This window comes from Cygnus olor, chromosome 7, assembly GCF_009769625.2.
Source record: "Cygnus olor isolate bCygOlo1 chromosome 7, bCygOlo1.pri.v2, whole genome shotgun sequence".
NCBI lineage: Eukaryota > Metazoa > Chordata > Aves > Anseriformes > Anatidae > Cygnus > Cygnus olor.
Genome location: NC_049175.1, coordinates 17,717,601 through 17,739,005, shown reverse-complemented (window position 1 = coordinate 17,739,005; position 21,405 = coordinate 17,717,601). Strand labels below are relative to the sequence as shown.

Here is a 21,405-nt window from a genome sequence, read left to right as displayed (position 1 = left end):
CCTCCCCAAGAATGAGCTCCTTTCTTCAGATTAAGCCCCACCAGTGGTGCGTTTCAAACCTACAGTACACAAAAAAATGCAGAATACCCACTGCAGTGGACATGTCAGTATTAAGCAGGGGCAAAAACAGGTGGATAGAATACATTTATGTTCTCTAGTTTCAAGTCAAATATCAAAGAGAGTCATGTGTTACAGTTAAAATTATTCACATATATATACCACCCACACACACATTAAAATACCACAGAACCAACCGATTTCAAGTACGTTATACAACAAGGAGTTAATAATAAGCTGAAGAAGGAATAGTTTTCCTCTGGCCTGATTCAACGCACGTGCATTATTCATCGCATTTGTGAAAGAATATGAATCCCATCAAATAATTAGGCGGTATGTTAACCTGCCTGGTTTGCAGTAGCCTGTGACTGACGAGCAGAAGGGCTCTTTGAGAACAATATCCTGCACTGCTGCTCCCTTCCGCCTGGACCCTCTACAAAGGCTGTGTTTTGTGTGTTTGTATAGGGAATCCCTGTGGAGTCTTTATTGAGTTCTAGGTCAAAAAATCTCTGAATTTAGCTTTAAATTAGGGAGCTATTAGAAGCTAAATTTGTTCCACTGTCCGCAGTACCACTACTACAATTCCAAACAAGACAAGAAAACTACAAAGCAGAGTGACCCAAAGCAAATGAATCCTTAAATTCTGCTGATGAATAGGATGCCACAGATCACCTGTGTTAAAGCTGTTAGAACCTCCTATGCCACCGTAACCATAAATTAGTTCAGGAAGTCCTGTTCTAATTCAGTCAAGAATTAACTCCAGGAAGTTAGGTCAGACAAGATAACTGCAACTGTTTATCTTAGCTTTAAAGGCTGTTAATCTGTAGGGGCTTTACGTGCGCTACTTCATTGTCTTCAGAAATCCCCCTTCCACTTCAGTGTGCTGTAATGCAGTTTCCACCGCGTACCTGCCCTAGAGGCATCTACGTTTTCGGCATGTCCTTTACACAATCAGGTCACACAAGTTAAAACTGATCCTACAAATCTGAGGTTTGAGTGATTTTCAAATCAATTCCCAAAACGAGATAAAAATCACAGAACATGGGAATGGCAGCGCAGTATAGTTGATGAGCTTCAGTTAATGCGTGATAAGCGCAGCCAAAAGCAGAATTCAAAGACAGTGAAAATTCATACTGGTACAACATCAAGGGAGACCTGTGTATGTATTTAAAGAGAAATAAATAATGGGAACAGATTCTGCTCCTAATGACGCTGGAGTGGGTGTGGAATAATGTCCCTCACCCAAGTGGCATTACTCTGGATTTTTCCTGGTACAGCCAAAGGCAGAACCGGGCTCATGTGTTTGGTATTTAACAACGTAATACGGAGAAGCGTGAGTCAGAGAACAACCATGCCTTGCTGCTCCGGGATTTTTATGACAGAGCAGCAACTGGGATCAGGGAATTACTCCTCTGAGACTTGGGCACCAGCAAGCACATGGAAGCATGGCTCACCTCGCTGGGAGCAGGGAGGGACTGCAGGAGCAGGGTAAAGGCAGCAGAGCTCCTGTCCAGCCGCACTGCCCTGCTCTCCTTCTCGGGAGCAGCATAAGGCCTCCTGAACATACACAGAGCGGTCTTCTAAGCCCTCCAAACACTAGGCCGAGAGGCAGCCTGGCAGCTGTGGGACGGAGCAGGGGACTCTCTGGAAGCCAACGGTGGCGAGGGGTGCTGGACGTGGCTACCAACTCCTGCAGGGTCAGGAGGTTGGGGAATATTCCCCCTGCGGTGCTGCCACACGACAGGAACCACAGCTAAGAAGCACCCCAGGAGCCAGGAGGACTCTAACACCTCAAAACGCCTTGTTTTCACCTCAAAATACCTTCTTTTCAACACAAAATGTCTTTTTTTTCACCTCAAAATGTCTTGTTTTCACCTCAAAACACCTGGCTTTCACCACAAAATGTCTTGTTTTCACCTCAAAATATCTCGTTTTCACCCCAAAATGTCTTGTTTTTACCACAAAACATCTTTTCACCGAAAATTTCTTGTTTTCACCACAAAATGCGTTGTTTTTAACCCAAAATGTCTTGCTTTCACCTCAAAACGTCGTTTTCACCTCACAATGTCGCTTTCAGCTCAAAACGCCTTGTTTTCACCACAAAACGTCATTTTCACATCAAAATGCCTTGTTTTCACCCCAAAACTTCTTGTTTTTACCACAAAACATCTTTTCACTGAAAATTTGTTTTCACCTCAAAATGTCTTTTTATCTCAAAATGCCTTGTTTTCACCTCAAAATGCCTTGTTTTCACCTCAAAATGTCACTTTCAGCTCAAAAAGCCTTGTTTTCACCCCAAAATGTCGTTTTCACCCCAAAATGCTTTGTTTTCACCTCGAAATGTCATTTTCACCCCGAAATGCCTTTTCTCCACAAAATGTCTTTTCACCACAAAATGCCTTGTTTTCACTCCAAAATGTTGTTTTCACCTCAAAACGTCTTGTTTTCAACCCAAAATGTCCCGTTTTCGCCCCAAAACTCGGCGGGCAGCGAACCCGCCCTAGCCCAACTGCCGCACCGCCGCCTTCACAGCTCCTGCCCTCAACCAAGATGGCGGCGCGGGGAGCGGTGCCAGCACTCCGCCGCTCTACCCTGACGCCCGCCCGCCTCTATGGCCGGCGGCGCCCTCCGCGGCCACGTGACGCGTTCAAGCGCGCCGCGCGGGACCTGCGGCGGGGGAGAGCGAGGCCGCGGCGGGGGCGCGCGGGGCTATCAGGTGACCCGGCCAACGGCCGCGCCGCGCGCCCGCCAACGGCCGCTCCCTCAGCGCGGGGGGGGGGGAGCGGCGGGGCCGCGGGGGGGGGGTGGGGGCCGCGAGGGGCCGGGGCCGGCCCGCGGGGACCCTGCGGCCTCCGTGGGGGGGGCCGGGCCGTGAGGGGCTCCCGGGCCGTGAGGGGGCTGCGGGCGGCGGGGGCAGCAGCACCCGGCGGTAGCAGCAGGGACGCGCGGCGCTGGCTGTCCCGTGCCGCGTCAGAGCAGCCAGAAACACGCCGCACGGCCCTCCTGCCGCCACACATGCTCCTGTGATACCCCGGCGGCGGTCGGAGGCCGTCGCAAGCCTTACCGCAGAAATCACAAACGTTGAAAAAAATCCAGGGTGGCAGCGAGTTTCAGGGCTGACAAGCCTAATATTGCATTTAAGTTAACCGTATACAGTACGTTTTATTCTGAAGGATAAAACTCCACCCTTTGCATTTGGGAAAGCAGTCACAAGTGACATGAACGATACCATAAAGACACCCATCCGCAAAGAACAAACATATTTTCTTCGCTGTCAAGCTAATTGAGCTTTCCTTTCCCGTAAAGGACTCCCTGGTTCCTGGCCTGGGCCAAGCAGCCGTAGGATGGGCTGTCGGCGCTGCAGGCACCAGAGAGATTTGTGAGCGCCGGCCGTGGGCTGAGGGCCTCGCGCAGGCACCGCTTCGGCTCAGGTAAGGGCCCGCTGCCGGCGTGTCACCACTGACGTGCAGCCACCCCACACGGCTCGCGGGGGAGGGAGAATTCCGGCCGTTGGCTTTCCTGTCTTCTATTACTGTAATTTAGTGGAAGGGACTAAGTTATTAACAAAAGCCTTATTTTAGCACTATATCATAAAGCAGTTAATCGTGCTGATATTTTCCAAGACCTCAGCCTGCTTTCCCATAGCAGCCATGCCATGGAAGTTCTTTGAGGGACTCGCAGGAAAAACAAAAAACGGGCACACTGAAACTGTAAGGTGTTATTCAGCCTGGGAAGTTTTATTTTAAGTCAGCAAAGTTTCAGGAGGCAAAGCAGTTCAGTGGAATATAGCCACAGCTCTCCGTCTTTCCTGCAGGTCTGACTTTTGCTTGGATGTACCAGAGATTTCCTCTGAGTTTGTATGTCACAGGCTGTACCGAGAGCTCCTTGTATCCCAGGGGTCTATCCTTTCCCAAGCACATGCACGCATACAGCTGCCTGAGAAGTGCCTTGTACCTTCTCATAGCGAGTGTTCAGAGAGAGCACAGTGAACCATCCCTGTTCCATTACTTACTCGCTTAAGAGTAATTACTGGAACTTGAGCTAAAAGAACCTTGTAAAGGTGTTTTAGTCAATCCCTCAGCCAGAAAGCCTGATCATTTTTACCTAAATTTTCTCTAGCCCGCTCTGAAGGCATACAATCAAGGCCTACAACATGCATCTCCTTCCACTTGCAGCAACCTCAACTCTTTGGTAGGCAAATTTATGATCTCATAAAAGTTGATATACATCCAAATGGCAGTTCCTCTCAGCTCAGAAACCTTTTCCTAAATTGTTCTCCTAAAGTCTATCTTGTTAATATAAAATCTAAGGCACTATAAATCATACCCATCACATCCCACTGACCATTTAAGAATGATTACAGAAATTTGAGCTGAAAGAGCCTTCAGAAATGATCTAGCCGTATGCAAACATTTCAGATTTTTCTCCTTTTTCTGAAGAAAGGCAGATTCACATGCATTGTACAAAAAGAAGCCAACTTTTCTTGAATATAGCGTAACTAGAAAAAACAAGTTAGATCCTGTGCAGCATGATAAGCCATGCCCACATTATAATGACAAGAAATGCAGCAGGACTTTCATAGACGTATTTGAGTCAGCTGACAACTTCCGAAGTGATCTTAAAATCCGCACTGCAATTATGGCTGGAAGTTTAAAATGATGATAGCACCTTTTCAGTACAATTGTACTCTTGGGAAAGCAATTTCTCTTGCCTTTGGGTTTTAGATCATGCAGTGCGTTGTAAATCACTCCTCCACAAAACTGTGCACAAAGGATAAGGTTTTCTAGTAAATCTCTCCCTTAACTATTGCACCACTGGAAAAAAAAATGTGGCATTTGAAGGTATATTACATAAGGTGCTTTAGGGTCCTGAGTTATGTAATTCTAAACTTGGATATGTGTGGAGAGGAGCATGCAGCAACATCAGTTTCTTCCCTGAAGAATCCATTTAAAAATGTTTGTGCACAGGTTTTTAATCAGCTCCCTCTTTCAATACCCACCAAATCTGAAAGGCCAGAGGACACTGAGGATTTGTCTTTCCACAAGCCTCGTTTGGCCGAGACCATTGTGTGTTACAGATCCCCAAGAAGTTAAGTTTTGCAAGGACAGTTTATTTACCAGAGAATAAAATCTCTCCTCCTAGCAATAAATGTTCAAATGCAGGTGTGCTTGTCTCTCAGAAGGTTGGTGTCTGTGGTTTTATCAGAGCGGAGGTGGGTTCCCCAGGTAAAGGACGGTGACTGGACCATGAAAAAAATAGTTGCTCACTTTGCCTCTTTCTGTCCTTCATTGTAAGGCTGCTTTTGTCATTAAGGGGTTTCCTTTCTTCAGAGGCAGGCTAAAGGTGACCGCGTGGCTTCCCTGGATGTAAACCTTAAATCTTGAGTGTGCTGGTGGATGGATTTGTGTGAGATGCCAGAGAGAATTTATACACAGTAGTTAGAACTCGGTGCCTTCTTCTCATAGACACGAGGAAATGGCTTTTATTCAGATACAACATAGTAACTCTGGAGGAAAGTATCTTTGTATTTTCAAGCCTTTCAAACCGGTATTTCTCATGGTTGTCAGAGGCTGGGGAATGGATTTGAGACCAGTTGGTAACTGGCCACCTCTACAGTACCACTTCTGAATTATTTTTTCCTGTTTCTCTTGTCCCAGTCTGACACTTGCCTTTGATTAAGGAGATGAGTGACTTTGCCTGTTCTATTGATCAGAATAAATTACCAGCAGCTAATTTATGGACCTCACAAAAGTGCCTTTGACATGGTGAATTGTGCTCTGTTGTTCAGGTAATTGGGTTGTCAGGAAATGTTATTGGTTACTATGCAGTATCTCTTATAGAATATGGGCCTGTTTCATGGAAATGGACAAAATCTTTTAGACTTCAGCTCCCAAGAAGTTGTGAAAACTGAATAAGAAGGAAGTAAGCATTATTCTTGATAGAAGTGGCAGTAGGAAGAATGTTTTGACTGCTAAATGTTGATTTTCCTTCTCTCATTTCTGTAAAAAGAAAATTACTTTTCTTGTACTTGTTCAAGTATAAGTTTAGGGGGCCTGGTGCTTGCCAGTGTTTGCAGATTCAGCTTGAAAAGTGGGAAAAAACGCACTGCTTAGGACAGTATTCTTGCCATGAGTGAGATTCAAAATCTTACCGTTGGCTTTTTGGTGTCTGAGAAAGATAGAACAAAGCTCACCTTTTTTTCTTGGTGTGTTGCAAAGACAAACTTGTTTCTGTCGCACCACTGGAGAACGTAAAAAACACACACAACCAACAAATGGGCAGCAGGAAGGTGTTTTTACACAGGGTGGTTTTCACAGCCAGCTTCCACACTTGCAGGCTATGACACCTGCAAAACTGATAAAAGCAAGCAAAGGATTCTCATGATACTGAAGGAAAAAGCAGCACAGGAGCTCGCTTGGGCTCTTTGCATGAAGAGCTCCTACCTGAAAATGTTTGGGCTGTTGTTTTTCTCTGATGCTGTAAAATGGGAGTTTTCTATCTGAAATTACAGGAGGTAAAGTAACTTTTCAGCTTAAAACTGAAACAGCAAACCTAATCTTTTCCGATGATGCCTTCCCCAGCTGTTCCTGCACATGCTGTGTTTTAATACCTGTGTGTTGGTCATACAGTGGTACGGCACTGATAACTCATAGTTATGGCCCCAAATGAGAGGTAAATGTAAAGAAGGGCTTGCTTTCTTTGTTAGTTACTGGAACTGTATCAGTGGGAAGGTTGGTACTGACACCACTAGCTGCAGGAAAGTTTAGGTAATTAGATGGCTTCCGTGTTTAGGTCTGAACACAGCGAAAACTGGGAGTTCTATCAATGTGTCTCACTTTGTCCAGCTGCTGTGAGGAGAGATGCAGGGAGATGCAAAGTGGGATGCCACGTACCCAACAGAGCATCTTTGCATAAGACAGTGTCACAGCTTTGTCCCTCGGTATCAAATCCCTAGAGCCTCAGTGTGACAGCCGGAGGCAGGTCTAGCTGGCTTGGGTGTGCTCTGTCCAGCCACGAACAGAAGAGTGTATGTGTACTCTGGTGACCTGCGGTGGTGGCCAAGTGCAGTGCAGACCTCAAGTGGGCCCCGAGACTGCAGGTACCTCTGTCAAAATGCTGTTGTGCTTTAGTTCTTTATAGGTCCCGTATCAGCAGTGCTGAGGATGATGGGGTGGGTTTGTTTCTATCCTGCTAGCTCTGGAAGTCTCATCTCAGGAAGTGCTAAAACTTTGATTCCACGGGAACAGCAACCCACAAGACTGCTCTGCTAAGTCTATGTGAAACGGTCCTGGTCAGGTCCTGCTCTACATGAAATGAGGGGAGCGTGATGACCTCCACAGCCTGGAAGCTTTTTGGCCGATGACCATGGCAATTTCTGTATACGCAGGTCTGGTTTTCTTCTTCAGGAAGAACTCCATGCTTACACCAGGAGTTTGCCCACCCCACAGCTTTGTAGACCCAAGTGGGAAGGAATGGTTGAGGAATGGCTTTTCTCCACCAGATTGAGTCCAGGCCCACCACTGATAGCTGAAGCAGGGCTATGGGCAGCCCCCCTCTGCTGTTACTTCTGTGGGAGCTCTGTGATTCTTAGAACTCCCCTGAGAGCTTTGGGTTATCAAGTGCCCCTTGTTGCAGCTGCATTGTCTGCAGAAAGGCTCATTTACTGAGCACAACAGGCTGCTGTTTGGGCAGGATTCCACTGGCAGTCCGTGCCTGACCTGGAGACCTTTGATATTTTGGCTGGCAGACTAGTTGTCTGTGCCCTGCTTGGTATTTCCCTGTGAAATCCAGTCAAGGTTTTCCTTTCTCCAAGAGACGTAACCCTTCCTCCCACTCCCACTCATTTTTGAGTCCGAGCATCAGTGAGAATACTCTTAGCCGATGAAAGGTCCACCCCTTCCTGCAGTGAGCGCACACACTCACAAGCCACCACTTCCCCGCTGGAGCGCACGGCGTTCCTGCTCAGGAGGTGTCTCTGAGGTCCTGCAGCTGGGCACATCTGCATTTCCAGCTTTCCTTCCTGCAAGGAACTTTTTAAATGTACGGTACAGCTGCGTATTGTCAGCATCAGCGTGAGCAGGAGATGCCCAAGAGACTGGGCTACTTAGGGCTGGTATTTCCAGTGGATCCTCATAATGCTGGGTTTTGCTGATGTCTTTGCTGTTACCCAGGGATATCAAGCTGTGTTGGAGGAGTTCATGAGTTAGTCTGATGGGAAGAGCACACTTGCCTATACCATACTTACCTTTCGATCTTGGTGATATTTTGATCGACTACGTGCCTTTGAAATTACATGGAGTTTTCTTTTTCTTCCTCTTTTTCAGAGAAGAGGGTTTACAGAGACATGGAGCTTGAAAGAATCATTCGAGACACACTGACACGTTTCATCCAGTCCCACATCCCTGCTGCAGACCTCAGGTATGGTGAGGTCCAATATCATTGTTTTAGCTTGAACTCTGTATTAATTGTCTTTCTGCACATTATGCTGAACTCCAAGTGGAATATTAGAGCTTTGCTGTATTGCTTTTCCTTAAGTCAAATCCAGGATGCAGGTAATTTGCACAGGCTTTGGTATAAATCCTTAAACAACCATCTTTCAGCATTGAAATCTAGTAATGCCATTTCTTTGATGACCAAGAGGAGTAATTTTTGTCCAATAATACACATAAGAATATGGAATCCCGTTCATCCACAGTGATCCCACAGGGCTTTCTGAGCAGCGCACCGCTATGTCAGGGCTCTCCCTGTTCTGAACTCTGCCTGCACGCAGAGATACAGCCACCTTGAGGCTAGAGCATAGCAGCTGGTTTTGCAGCCAGTGGCAGCAGTAACGTAAGTGTGGGGCAGCAAGCAGAGAATGCTGCATCCCACAGAAATCGCAACTTGACAAAATATAATGAGATCACCTAGAACAGCAGTCAACACAGAAAAGTCAGAGTTTGAGCACTTGGAATGTTTTGGGTAGTTCTAGACAGGTGCTGTGGCTTTCATTCAGCGCTGCCTAGGAAAAAGGACAGCACACAGTATGTTCTGTATTTATCCGTAACTGCTTCCCACTCGACTACCGAGCAGCTGCTTGGCTTTGCCCATACGATAAGATACACCCCACGTAGGTACTCCTACTGCTGTATTAGAAAGACACAAGGTTAGACAGCGTGGAAAGAAAGAGAAAAAATAGCCCTGTTGACCCTGCTTCCATGTCCTATGTTCTCTCTGTCTCCAGTGGGATGGATGATGTTTTCTTTTCTTACATCACGGGTGTCCTGGAAGAGCTGGGCTCACCAGAGTCCTCTGAGGAGACCTTTGACATGGACACCTTCATAGAAATGATGGAGGCTTACATTCCTGGCTTTGCAGAGATCCCCAGGTACGTGAGTGCTGCTGCTTTGGATGTGCATGCCACGCAATGGGTGTCTGGACCCAACCAGCTCAATGACATGAATTCTTTTGTTGTACCCAGATGGGGAGGTGTTAGTACCAAACCTGTGCCACGATGATTAAGACAGGCATTGCCTGAATACATAAATGCTAATCCCAGTATAGTTTGCAAGCTAGGCCCTTGGCTGTCTTAAATGCCAGTTTTGTTTATTGGGCTTCCCATCAAACCTTGTCTTTCTATAAAGAGGTAGTCAAGAAGGATAGGCTAGTGCTTTTTTTCCCTCACACTAATTATGCAGCTTCTGTCTCTTGCAGTGGGGATGTCTGTGAAATGATGTTCTCTCTCTCAGAAAGGCTTGGTGAAGCACGCAACAAAGGTGAGTTACACAGTTTCAGCACAAGCAAGTATATTCTGCACATTTTCAGTCTTAGTGTTTGGAGTTGAGCAATGTCAGAGCATAAAATAATCTTGTTTCCAAAATTTAGGCTCTCATAGGCTAGCCTGAATTGGTTGACAATTTTTTTTGTAATGTTTAGCCAGGTTTTTGATATAAACACATGGGAGGCTTGAGTCATACGGAGTGCTGTCCAAGAGGCTGGGGTGAAAAACACTTGACCAGATCTCTAAACACCTCTGTTGAGATAAAATCCAGAGTAAAAAGAAAGTCATAGCAGATATAGGGCTGTTTGCTGAAATTCTGCTGTAGGTTAATTCTGAAAGTGGGATTTCTGCCTCCTCTGATAGCCATCCAACTAACGGATAGTACTGCTGGGCAGCCCATGTCAGGTGCATCGCGAAATAGAGTATAGACTTTGAGCACACTCAGAGCTCACTTCCCATTCACCCACGACCCCTGGCACAGATGCAGAATCAGCTGCGATGTGCTCTCTGGCCTCTGTTATGCAGGACTGCAGAAGACTATCACAGTAAGTGCTTTCTAATCTCAGTGGTCACAGATCAGCTGGATAGCTATATTAACCAGCCCCAAAGGTAGCTCCCATTAGAGAGCAGATGGGTAAAGTGCCTGGATATTAAACCATACATAACAGATTGGTTTTTGCCTATCTAAAAACATCACTGCTGTCTTACCGGGAGCCAGAAGGCTACACCGTGTAGAACAGACAATCCTTTTATCTCGCTTGCTGCTTTCTTGAACTTGACAAAACCTACTGCTCTGCTGCCCCGCATCCTACCCTTTGAGGATCCTGATATAGCCTGCGTGTGGAAGGAGAGCACCATCCCAGCTTTAGACAGGATAGAACAGAGGTGAAATGATTCTCCTTTCAGAGACACAGAATGAACCTGTAAAAAGAGATGCATCAGAGTAAGCTGACCACAGGATGCACTGGGTCACACATAGGCTGGAACCACCATTGTGTATTCCTAAATTTAAAATCAAAGTGACGCCTTAGTTCAGTGAAAGCAGGAGGAACAGTAGTGGTTTCCAGTCTTGTCACTTAAGAAGGGATTTACTTTGGCAGATGATGTACTAGCAATCTAATGCTAACAGAAAGCACAGAGCTCTGGCCTCTGTGGGGCTGTTGCTCAGTAGATACCACTGTGTCTTTAAGAAAAACCTGGCCAAAAGGCTGCAGAAGCCAGGAGTGAAGCACCCTCTGAAGACCTGACCAAGGGCCAGGAGCCCGGAGCCGGAGCCTGCAATGGGGAAAGGCTGTGCACTCCAACAGACGGAGCCGAGGCCCAGGTATGTCCATGCCACAGAGGAGCAGGGTGACAGCGTCACCTAGCACTAGGCTGCCAGCACCACCTAGGTCATTTTCTGGCTCCGACAGGAAGCACAGCATAGGCTGTGACACAGCGTCGTTGATGCCTGTGATCTCCCCCATTGTATGGCCTGAGCAAGACTGCGTCAGTAAGCACAACAAGAAAATTAAGTGCTGCCAGAAGAGCATGAGCCATCACTCTGGCTCATCCTTCCCCGTCCTGAGGTAGTAGGGCAAGAGAGAGCTTGTCCCAGGGCTCTCCAAGATCCTACAGCAGTGCAGTAAGGATGGCTCTACAGCACTAGCCAGGCTCCACCCCACTTCACCCCATTCCACTCACCTCAGTCGACAGTTCGAGCCTGATCACTCCCGGGCTGTGATGCAGTATCCAGTGGTCACACCTGTGTGTCAGTCCTGAAGACACCGGTCCCACCCTCAGTGACCCGTGCTGTGTACATGCTGAGCTGAACCACAGAGTCATTGGCACGGCAGTCTTGAACCAGCAGCTCGAGTCAGTGTGCCCCATGCTGCAAGCATTGCGGTGCTTAGTAGGCCCCCCTACCTCCTTACCCCAAAGCTCTGCTTGCTGTTTCTCCAGTACTGATGTCTTACTGCTCGGCAGTTCAGTCCTTCTGTGTCCACAGCCTTCTAGGAAATGCTGCTGCTGTGCTTCCTTCTGGTGTAGCCGCAGGTCCCCATGCTTAGGAGTATCGTTCCTTTCCGATCAAAGGGCACATAACCTCAGAAGGGGAGGAATTCAAGCATTTGAACCACAGTGCCCAGGAAGTTCACTCCTAAGGGGATAAATAGCAGGGCTACACAGGTGAGGGGACAGAAATCCTATTTTAAAGGCTGAAGTAGAGAAGAGATTAAGGGATGCTTTGTCCTTGCAGATACAATTCCCTTTTAGCTTCAGGAATGGGATTTACAGTCGCCCTTGTAATGAGAGAGAGCCTTCAGCTAAAGGCAAATTGAATTTTCGGACTTAATGCAAAAATCAGAGCTCTTTGTCTCTCTTGCTCCAACTAGGAAGGCGATGACTTGAAGGATGGCACGGAGCTGCTACTGGAGATGTTCCCTGCCTGTACCGTCAGCCAGGCAGAGAAGGCACTAGCCATGGCCCTGGGGAACTTGGAGGAGGCAGTGCAGTTAATTGTGGAAGAGAAGGTGGAAATTGGCACAGCAGGTGCAAGCATGAAGGTAATGTACTCTGAGCTGGGCAGCACTGAGCCAGAGAGCTGTGCAGAGCTCAGATACAGACAGGTATCCCAGCTGCCTACCATGAATGGAAGCTTTGACTGCAGGAACTTTCCACGCTCCCAGCAATGAACTGGGAAAATCACCCAAAACACCCCTCGCTCCCTCCCTCAGCTCTCCAAGTACAGGCTGTGCCCACACCCAGCCAGCACCACGGAGCTGCGTGAGGCACCCCGCTTCCCCCACAGGCTGGGAGTACTGCATCAGCAGCTGGACTCGGCTGAGCTAGCAGGGCAGCTGTGCAGCCTATGTGTTCTGATACTTACACACCTGCTTTGTCTCCTCCCAGGAACTGGCACGGCCCCGCAGAGCACCCAACCATGAGGAACTGAAGCAGGTTATCTTACAGAAGTAAGTACGCAAAGAACCCCATATTCTGCTCACAATAGAGGAGATAGCTGATTCACATGTAGCTGAAAGATCTAAGCACAAGTATAACCTTTGGCTGGGAAAAGAGGTTGGGGTTTCTTTTAGAGCCCTGGCACACAAACAGGTTACCTCCATCGGCTGGGTCACAGCACTGGCTGTGTGTGAGGTTTCAGCCTCCTACAGGTATACTGTGAATCACAGAATTGTCAGCTGAGGCCGCAGTTAAAGGTTCAAGGCACAAACATCAGGCCGCAGCTCAGGTAACGCATGGTGCCTTGTAGAACTACAGCAGCTCATTCATGCCTCCATCCTTGGAGACAGTCCAAACAAGTCTAAAGATATCTTTAAGAGACTGTACAGCAACACTGGGAAGATCAAATCTCAGTTGCTGAAGGTGTGAATTCAATGCATTTAAAGAAACCACTCCAAAGGCTCCCTAAAGACTTCTGGGGAATGAAAGTGGCTTTAGATTGGTTTACCTTTATTCATTTCCAAAAGCATTTTATTCTCAATAGAGAACCCACAGTATGGTTTAATCGATCCACTTAAAGATCTTGGCTTTCATGAGTATCCTTCTGTGGGCATGCAGTTTCCACATATCTATCCGGCCAGTCTATCCATCAATCTTTTCCACCACTTTACATCCTTATCAGTGAGGGAACAAACAACTGATGGTCTAGGGAAGATAAAGCAAGGCAGAATAGCATCCAGACAGAAGTAACAGTCCCTGTCCTTGCCGGTCTCCTGTGCAGGCTTGCTTCAGAGTCAAATGCAAGGGAACAGAAAAAAACAAACAAAACACCAGCTGATAGTTACATTTCTAGTAACTTCACTTTAATGACGTTTTGGCAACATCCTGTACTTTAAACATCGTTCAAGCACAGGTACAGAGAGCAGATCACCATAGCTGAAGATACATGGGAACAACTGTGCTAACTACTGAGGGAGAAGGCATGGTCAGCTGTGCTGCCCACCTATGACACCAGCTCCAGTACCTCAGCAGTACAGCAAGTGAACGCGTGGGCCCTGATGTTTCAATTAAACAGGGAAAGAGGTGATGCTTTTACAAAGTTGCTTCCAGCTCAAATTAGTTTCCTAGTCAAGTACTACATAGCGTGAAAGGCACACCATCTCTTCAGGGCAGAAGCAGCCAGTTTGACCTTTTGATTTTACCTCATCTCCTTTGGCTGCCATCACTCAGACTGAAAAGGAGCAAAGCTACCCCAATGGCAGAGCATGCCAGACCTCAGCACCTCTCCGTTTTACAGGGATTATCTGCATTCTCAACAGCCTGAGCTTTTGATACCATTCACTTAGGGCCAAGGATGCTACTCCAGGAGAATCCTGCTGGATTCCCACCAGAACGATGACACACTTCTTGCCCATTTCATCCAAAGGGGAACCTTAAGCACTCCTTGCTGCAATCTAGGCAAGTAGGACACACTGCACAGCCACAGACCAGCCAGGGAAAAAGAGACGTAGGTTGTGAATAGCCCTAGGCAATGCACATTGCAGCATTCACCAAATGCTTCTTGTGTTTCAGATACATGATGGTTGATAGTGCAGAAGATCAGAAAACACATCGGCCAGCTCCACCAAAAGAGGTGAGAAAAGAGCGGTTCCAGCTCACCAAGAGTTTGAATGCCTTTGGCTACAAGGTTAAAAAAGCAGGCCGCGAGTCCAAAGAGCAGAGGCAGTCCCAAGGCAGGAACATTCACAGAGCCACTAGAGAGCGAAAGGAAAGGTTAGTTTACAAAAGAGAAGGTTAGTTTAGCCGCTGCAGGGTCTGTCAGTACCTACCACTGACTAGCATGGTTCCTGCTCTGCCACCCCTCCCTCCCCCCTGTCCAACAGCTTTGTTTGCCTTTTTAGCCAAGATTCCCAACAGAAAGGACAGGTAACTTATCCCAGCCTAGCCTTGCTGTTCCTCCACCCCCAAACACAGCTCTCCTTATGCTTGTCCCTTCCCTTTCCCCAGCAGCCTCCACTTGGTGTTTGTCTTTCCTCTCCAGGCTCCCAAGAAGCTGATCCGCTATATCGATAACCAGGTGGTGAGCACAAAGGGAGAGAGGTACAAAGACATCAAGAAGCCAGAGAGCGAGGAGATGAAGAAAACTTACATCAGCCTCAAACCAGCCAGGAAGTACAAGTTCCACTGACAGCCAGGTCCTCCTGCTCTTCAGCCTCCACCTCGCTGGCCAGGCGTGGGAGGAAGGACACGTGGCACTAGGGATGAGAGGGGACTCCTTCACCCCACCCACCACTAACTGGAACTAACCTGGGAGCCAGGACACTGCTTTCAGCTTCCTGAACTAACCCAGCTGACAAGGACAAGCCTCTCTGTGGGTAGCTGTCCTTCTGCCCCCAGGGGCACACCACAGCAGCTAGCGGGGGCCTGGGCATTCTCTGCTATTCCTTGCATGGGACGTTCTTAGATCTAAGACGTGGCTTGTGGTTTTGCAGCAAGCTTTTTAGAAGTCTGTGTGCACTGTTGCTTAGAGTGCAAGTGTCAATAAAGATGATGTGAATTGGTGTGTAGTTCAGCTGCACGTGCTTTACAGACAGTGCCTCTAATCCCTTCTGGGGCAAAAGACAGGAACTGGGCTCTCCCTGCCAAGACAACCTGCAGCGCTCAAACTCCAGCTGACAGTATGGCCAGGGCCCCTCCCATTTCTCTCCACTGTTGAATGTCAAAACTACAGCCACACAACATGGAGCAGGATGTAGAAGCAGGCTGGGGCACTACTGAAACATAATTCAGAATCTGGAAGAAACAAACGGTGATGACCAACTGCTCTCAGTGAGAGCACAGCTAGGTTTGGTGCTCTTCCTCTAGTGAAATCGCGTTTAGGAGTGTGTTCCTCTGGGAAACAACTGCCTTGCGCTCGCCTAATCCAGTGCCCCGTGGCAAGGAGCTAGGTCTGCACGCACACGTTGCCACGCTGCGCCACACCAGGCCTTTGGTGCCACGCTAGCTGGGGCTACAGGCTGGAGCTGGGCTCGCACTGTCCTCCTCCCAGAGCTCAGAGGGGCCCACCCTCTCCCAAGAGGAGAACTGGCAGCTTTTCTCCATTCTGCTCCAGCTGGCCTGATTTGGTCTCAACGGCTCTGCTGGCATGCCCTGCACACCCACCCCAGGGGACAGCAGTCCACAGTCCCCAAACTCCCCTGCTCTCTGGACAGCTGCCACTTGGAGATTTAAAATACAACAAAAAAATAAATCCTGACTATTAGCTGGTCTAGCCAAGGCCTGTTCAGCACCATGGTGTTCCCACAAGTCCCTCACTCTCCACACCGCTGCAGAGGGAGTTACTTTCCCAGGAGGCACCAACAGAGCTCACTCACAAACACGCAGTGGCTGTTAAACAGCCCCAGAGACAAGAGTGAGCCCCTCTTGGGCCAGCCGCACCAACAGGACCAACCTCTCCCTCTGCATGTCACAGCAGCACCCGGCTCCGGCATCCTCCGGGGATCCCAGCGAGGTGTTGGTCCCCCCTCCCCAGCAGTCCTAGATCTGGAGGTTAATGAAAGGGGCAAAGCCAGCCATGTCCTGCAGGAGAACGAGAGCCGTCTGCGGCAGAGGCTCCACATCCAGCTCTACTCCGCGGCTTCGGAGGACGCTCAGGCTGGACTCAGCCACGTTGTGGCAGTGCTTCACCTTAAGCGAGCGCAGCTTGGGACAGTACTCAGCCAGGACCCTGCCAAGAAAGAGCACATGCAGGTTGCAGGCCAGGACTCCTGAAAGCACAATTCCCAGCTCACCCTCTCCTCTGCTCCCAGTGCCACACGCGCGCCATCCTTTAGGAACAGCGCCGTGGCAGTCTGAGAGAAACTCAGGCGACACGGTCAGATCCCCGAGCTACTCTCTATGACGTGCCAGGGAATTTGCTTTTAGCAGCACATATCACCACTCCTGAATAGCTTGCTAGTGGCTTCTTCCCCAAATTGCACTCTAATTGCTCTCGGCATGAAGCAATCTGGCTTCCCAGGTCTCTTCCCCCCACCCCAGCCACCTGCCTTCCCCACCCAGCTCCCACCGTTGCTCAATACCTGATGGAGTCATTCTTGACTCTCAGACACCCGGTGAGGTCCAGGTGCTCCAGCTCTGGGCAGCACTTGGCGGTCTCCTCCACAGCCACGTCGCCCACGTTGGCATTGACAGCCAGCGACAGAGACTTGAGCCTGCTGCACTTCTGCACCAGGTAGCAGATGGCCTCGTCCTTCAGCTGCCGGCAGGCCGTCAGGTCCACGGCCTCCAGCGCCTTGCAGTGGTCGGCCAGGCTGCGCAGGGACAGGCTGTCCACCCACTCGCAGTGAGCCAGGGAGAGCCGCCGCAGGTTGGGGCAGCTCAGCGAGATGGCTATCAGCGCGTGGCAGCTGAGCTGGGCGCAGCCCTTCAGCTGGATGTGGTGCAGGTGGTGGTTCTGCCTGATGACCGGCAGCAGCTCCCTGTCCGTCAGCCAGTCGGAGCAGCTCTGGAGCGCCAGCTGCTGCAGCACCTTGTTGTCCTTCAGCAGGGTAAGGAAAGCGGCTCTGGGGACGGCAGGTCCGATCTGCAAGGGGAACACAGGAATAACGAGGCATCCCCCAGGTGCCCAAAGCAGCCCGGCTCAGCCTGATGCTGAGCTCCCAGAGACCCGCTCCCTTCCTCTTTTCCACGGTGGCACAGAGGTGACCAAAGCCCCCTTTCCAATCCCAGGGCAAGCCCCGCTGTCCCAGCTCTCCTCCACACAGCACCAGGACTACTGCCACAAGATGCTCTCCACTCCTTTCCTCGTCCCTGCATTTATATACTTGCAATGAGCTCCGCACGTCCCTGCTCTCCAACAACTCTGTGCCAGACCACCCTGGGTGTTTAAAGACACCGCTGCCTTTCCAGTCCCTAGGCAGCCCTCCCCAGGACCCGCGCACGCTCTCCCCATCCCACCAGGCCCACCCATTGCACAACCCCTGGCGAGGACCACCACCAGGCCGTGCCACCCTCCCTAACGCCAGCTTGCTTCCGCGAGCCGCTGCCCCGTAATGGCGAGGTGGAGCTCGCAGGCTCCCTGCTCCCGGGAGCCTCCTGCTAAGGAGGGTGGCATTTCTGGGCCCTGAATCACCGCCTCTCCTCCCCGAGCCCGTATGGCCAGCCAGACACGGGGCCACTAGCCCCGGCCCCCCGGCCACTAGCCCCGGCCCCCCGGCCACTAGCCCCGGCCCCCCGGCCACTAGCCCCGGCCCCCCGGCCACTCGCCCCGGCCCCCCGGCCACTAGCCCCGGCCCCCCGGCCACTAGCCCCGGCCCCCCGGCCACTAGCCCCGGCCCCCCGGCCACTAGCCCCGGCCCCCCGGCCACTAGCCCCGGCTCCCCGGCCACTAGCCCCGGCCCCCCGGCCACTAGCCCCGGCTCCCCGGCCACTAGCCCCGGCCCCCCGGCCACTAGCCCCGGCCCCCCGGCCACTAGCCCCGGCCCCTCCCCGCGCCCCCCCGGTACCTGCGCGGAGTCGAAGCGGCGCATGTTGGCCAGGTAGAGGCGGACGAGCTCGCGGAAGGCCCTGCTCACCCTCCGCAGGCTCAGCAGCTGCCGCAGCGGCAGGTGGCGGAGGACGTGCGGCACCAGGACGTCCTCCCAGGGCAGGGCCAGCAGCCCGCCCTCGGCACGGCCGGCGCTCATGGCGGGCGGGCGGCCGGGACGCAGCGGGGAGCGCTCGGCAACGCCGGGACCCGCCGGGACCGGGACCCGCCCGGCACCTCCGGCTCCGCTGCCGGCGCCGCAGTGACGTCACGGCGGGGGCGCGGCCCGCGCCGTTGCCCCGCCAGGCCCCGCCCACCGCGGGGAGGCGGAGGCCGCCAGGAGGCGGGCGGCCCCGCGCACGCGCGCCGCGCGGCGCTGTCCGTTCAGCACCGGGCAGCCCGAGGCGCCGAGCTGCCCCGGGGGGGGGGGGGGGGGGGGGCGGCTCCCCGCCTGCGGGGCGGTAGCGGGGTGCGAGCCGCGGGGTCTGGTCGCGGCGCTTGGTCCGTGCGCACTAGGAGCTGCGGGCGGTTTCCAGCCGCGAAGCGCTCAGAGTTTCCGTTTTGCTGCGCAGCGGCTGGCCGCAGGCCCGCACGGCGCTAGCTGCCGTCCCCGCGCCGCAGGGGACGTGCTGAGGCACAGCCGTACGCCCGGCGGAGCCACCGGCCCGGGACCGCGGCAACGGTAAGGGCCCCGTCGGTCCTTACGTCCCCGCCCGTGTCTGTGAGGGTCCGCTGCGGCACCGCCCCGCGCGAGGTTACGCCCTGCCTGCGAGGGGACGGGACTGAGGGACCGGAGCGCCCTCCTGCCCTGCTCTCCCGGTCGAGTGTCGCGGCAAGTCCTTGTCCTTCTGTCGGAGCGCCCTTCGCCCAGGGTAGGCTTGTGCGTCTTTTTTTGGACGCTGCCTTCGAGTTGCCTTTTCAAGTTTCGCCTGGATGCGTGCCCCCGGCTAATCCCAAATACTGCAGCTCCTGCACTGGCCCTGGCGTCAGGCAGGCCCTTCGGGACCAGGGGAATCCACCCTGGGGGTCAAGCAGTAGGGTGAGGGCAGAGCCCGGGCTAAAACCTTCCTGCCGCCCTGCAGGGATAACCTGCTGGCTTCCCAGACTTCAAACAGCACGTGGGAAGGACCGTCACAACTGCTCCCGTAAAACAAAACACGTCGTTAATTTTCTAAAAGGGTATAAAGGGCTGTGTGTCCTGCTGTCTCCTTGGCACAGCGTGCGCCCGGCGTCACGAAGAAAGCCCCGGGCCCTGGATTAGAGGGTGCCCTTCAGGAGATCAGCGCGGTGAGCCGGGAGGCGCTTCCTTTTCAAGAGAGAATCGCCTCTTGTGACTCACCGGGCACCTGCCCGTCCCTTCTGCTTTGTGCCCGTTGGAGGGCCCCATTTCGGACAGGGCACATCTGGACAAAGCCATGCGCCGAGCCCTGCGGTGGGCTGGCGGCACCGCTCCGTCCCGTGGCTCTCCGTTATCCCGGTGAGCCCCGACGCCCCGAGGGGGAGCGGAGGCCTCCTGCGTCAGGCCCTGAGCTGATCCCCGGTGACAGTGACGAGAGCAGGCTGAGCCCCGGGGGAGGAAGCGGATTAGCTCCAGCTGCTGCTGCAGCTTGCCTGCGTCTTCCTCCGAGAGGCACGGTGCTGGCTGCTCTCGAGCGCCTGGCCTCGGGTCTGACCCTGCCCGCGCCTTCGTCCCCGTCAGTGTCCCACCGAAGTGAGCAGAGACTTCAGCCAGCTCTGATGGTGTCTAGCTGTGTTTGAGGAGCCTAGGGGAGCAGCCTGCTCTCGATGGGGCAAGATTTAGGACACTGGGGCCTCACACTTAGAGGAGCTGCCCTCACGTCAGAAGTCCAGGCCTTGGTTCCCAGAGGGGCTCCTGGCTCGTGGCTGAGCTTGGGCAAGTCTTTCCCCCTGCCACCCCTGACTTTCCCTCGTGCTGATAATGCAGCTCTTTCCACCTCAAAGGCATCCTAAGAGGCTGGCAGGGTGTCCTCAGGCCTGCTGGTGTCCTCAGGGGCCGGGCTGCGGAGGGCACACTGTGTTGTTACGAGGTTGGTGCAGCGCCAGCCCACAGCTGCTGTCCCGGGATCAGCACCTGCCCTGGCGGCTTGGCACCGTGCTGGCTGAATGCCTTCAGCCTTGCAGAGGCTTTGGGGTATTTACAGTTGCCTACCAGAGAATCTGGGGATACAGGGAGGGCTAAAAAAAATATACAGTGAGAGCTAAAAAAATAATAAAATAAAATAGAAGTAAGGCCAAGCCAAGCTGTGCAAGTCAGGGTTGGAAGGCGAAGGTGCCTGAGGAGCTCCTTGCTACACACCAATGCGGGGCTGTTGTGGCAGCATCCCCCTCATGCACCCTCTGCTTGATGTCTTCCAGGCTTTCATTGCATCCCTAGCAAGTGTCCACATTTCCACACTGGGAGCCTTTGCCCAGTGTCTGGGCTAGATGCTCCGTTCCCTCACCACACTTGTAATCACTCCTCCTTGACTGACATTTTAGGGTTTCCACACTATTTTACAATTAGGTATGTGACCACATTGCCTCCCTGCTGTGTTAGGCTTGCTGTCCCTCTCCTGCAGAAAATACTCCCTGCATTCCCTGCTCATTCCTCCCTGCACCCTTTCACCTTTCTCCCTGTGAATCTGAAGGTGGAGGGAAGGGATTTGCTGCAGAGCGAGTTGGAGAGCAGCTCCAAAGATCTGTGCTGCAGCACAAGCTGTGTCCTGGGAGGCTACACCAAAGAACTGCAGATTTGGTTTTTTTTCAGGCTAAATTCATCTATCCAGTGCGGTGACTTCTGGGGGCCTGAGCAGCCTGCTGGCACCCAGGTTCCTCCCTCCCCACGGGAGAACTCACCCACCAGCCAGAACCCACTGACTGCTTTCCTTCAAGACCATCTTTTCCCTGAGCATCTTTTTACCAAGAGATACTCCCACACAATTGTTCCCTTAACTGCTGTGTAGGGAGATTATTTATGGCTCAAACTGCGCTGGGGCCCCACCTCCCACATCCCCAGGACAGGTTTTACCACGCTGGCATTCTTGCCTTCGTCCCGATGGAGCGATGCTGGTGCTGGCAGACACCCCAGGGCCGTGTCCTCACCCACCCCTAGCAGGTGAGTGCC

General features: G+C 52.0%; 2 protein-coding genes and 1 long non-coding RNA gene across 13 annotated transcripts in view; 1 reads left to right on the top strand and 2 right to left on the bottom strand.

The window, feature by feature from the left end:
* LOC121073171 overlaps positions 1-2,425 on the bottom strand; it is a 103,260-nt gene extending 100,835 nt beyond the window's left edge. For both annotated transcript variants that reach the window (XR_005821533.1, XR_005821534.1), the window contains exon 1: positions 1,512-2,425. This is a non-coding gene — a long non-coding RNA (uncharacterized LOC121073171). The remainder of the gene's footprint in view (positions 1-1,511) is intronic.
* A 165-nt stretch (positions 2,426-2,590) lies between these two features.
* On the top strand, positions 2,591-15,318 carry CUEDC2 (CUE domain containing 2). Of its 10 annotated transcripts, none has more exons than XM_040563905.1 (10): positions 2,591-2,773; positions 3,364-3,488; positions 8,382-8,475; positions 9,281-9,424; positions 9,751-9,812; positions 11,008-11,141; positions 12,190-12,360; positions 12,707-12,768; positions 14,330-14,390; positions 14,799-15,318. In XM_040563905.1, exons 3-10 carry the CDS (start codon positions 8,402-8,404, stop codon positions 14,943-14,945), a joined length of 855 nt encoding a protein of 284 aa, XP_040419839.1. In that variant the 5' UTR covers positions 2,591-2,773; positions 3,364-3,488; positions 8,382-8,401; the 3' UTR covers positions 14,946-15,318. The 10 variants fall into 10 exon arrangements, with proteins under 10 accessions (XP_040419839.1, XP_040419837.1, XP_040419840.1 ...); XM_040563903.1 differs by having other exon boundaries at positions 9,751-9,836; XM_040563901.1 differs by lacking the exon at positions 14,799-15,318 and adding an exon at positions 5,715-5,845 and having other exon boundaries at positions 2,621-2,773; positions 9,751-9,836; positions 14,330-14,555.
* FBXL15 (F-box and leucine rich repeat protein 15) lies at positions 13,603-18,554 on the bottom strand. Its single transcript, XM_040563910.1, has 3 exons — positions 18,262-18,554; positions 16,837-17,339; positions 13,603-16,484 (listed from the first exon to the last, which is right to left on the bottom strand). The coding sequence occupies exons 1-3, from the start codon at positions 18,439-18,441 to the stop codon at positions 16,295-16,297; spliced, it is 873 nt and encodes a 290-aa protein (XP_040419844.1). The 5' UTR covers positions 18,442-18,554; the 3' UTR covers positions 13,603-16,294.
* Positions 18,555-21,405: the final 2,851 nt, after the last annotated feature.

What these genes read in the sequence shown, in the direction of transcription:
- CUEDC2 (XM_040563907.1), top strand. Translation starts at nt 8,402, where the DNA reads ATGGAGCTTGAAAGAATCATTCGAGACACACTGACACGTTTCATCCAG. An exon ending in CAGACGGAGCCGAGGCCCAG is followed by an intron (nt 11,142 to 12,189) that starts GTATGTCCATGC and finishes TGCTCCAACTAG; the next exon opens with GAAGGCGATGACTTGAAGGA. An exon ending in GGCCAGCTCCACCAAAAGAG is followed by an intron (nt 14,391 to 14,798) that starts GTGAGAAAAGAG and finishes TTTCCTCTCCAG; the next exon opens with GCTCCCAAGAAGCTGATCCG.
- FBXL15 (XM_040563910.1), bottom strand. Translation starts at nt 18,441, where the DNA reads ATGAGCGCCGGCCGTGCCGAGGGCGGGCTGCTGGCCCTGCCCTGGGAG. An exon ending in GCCGCTTCGACTCCGCGCAG is followed by an intron (nt 17,340 to 18,261) that starts GTACCGGGGGGG and finishes TTCCCCTTGCAG; the next exon opens with ATCGGACCTGCCGTCCCCAG. An exon ending in GTCAAGAATGACTCCATCAG is followed by an intron (nt 16,485 to 16,836) that starts GTATTGAGCAAC and finishes CTTTCTTGGCAG; the next exon opens with GGTCCTGGCTGAGTACTGTC.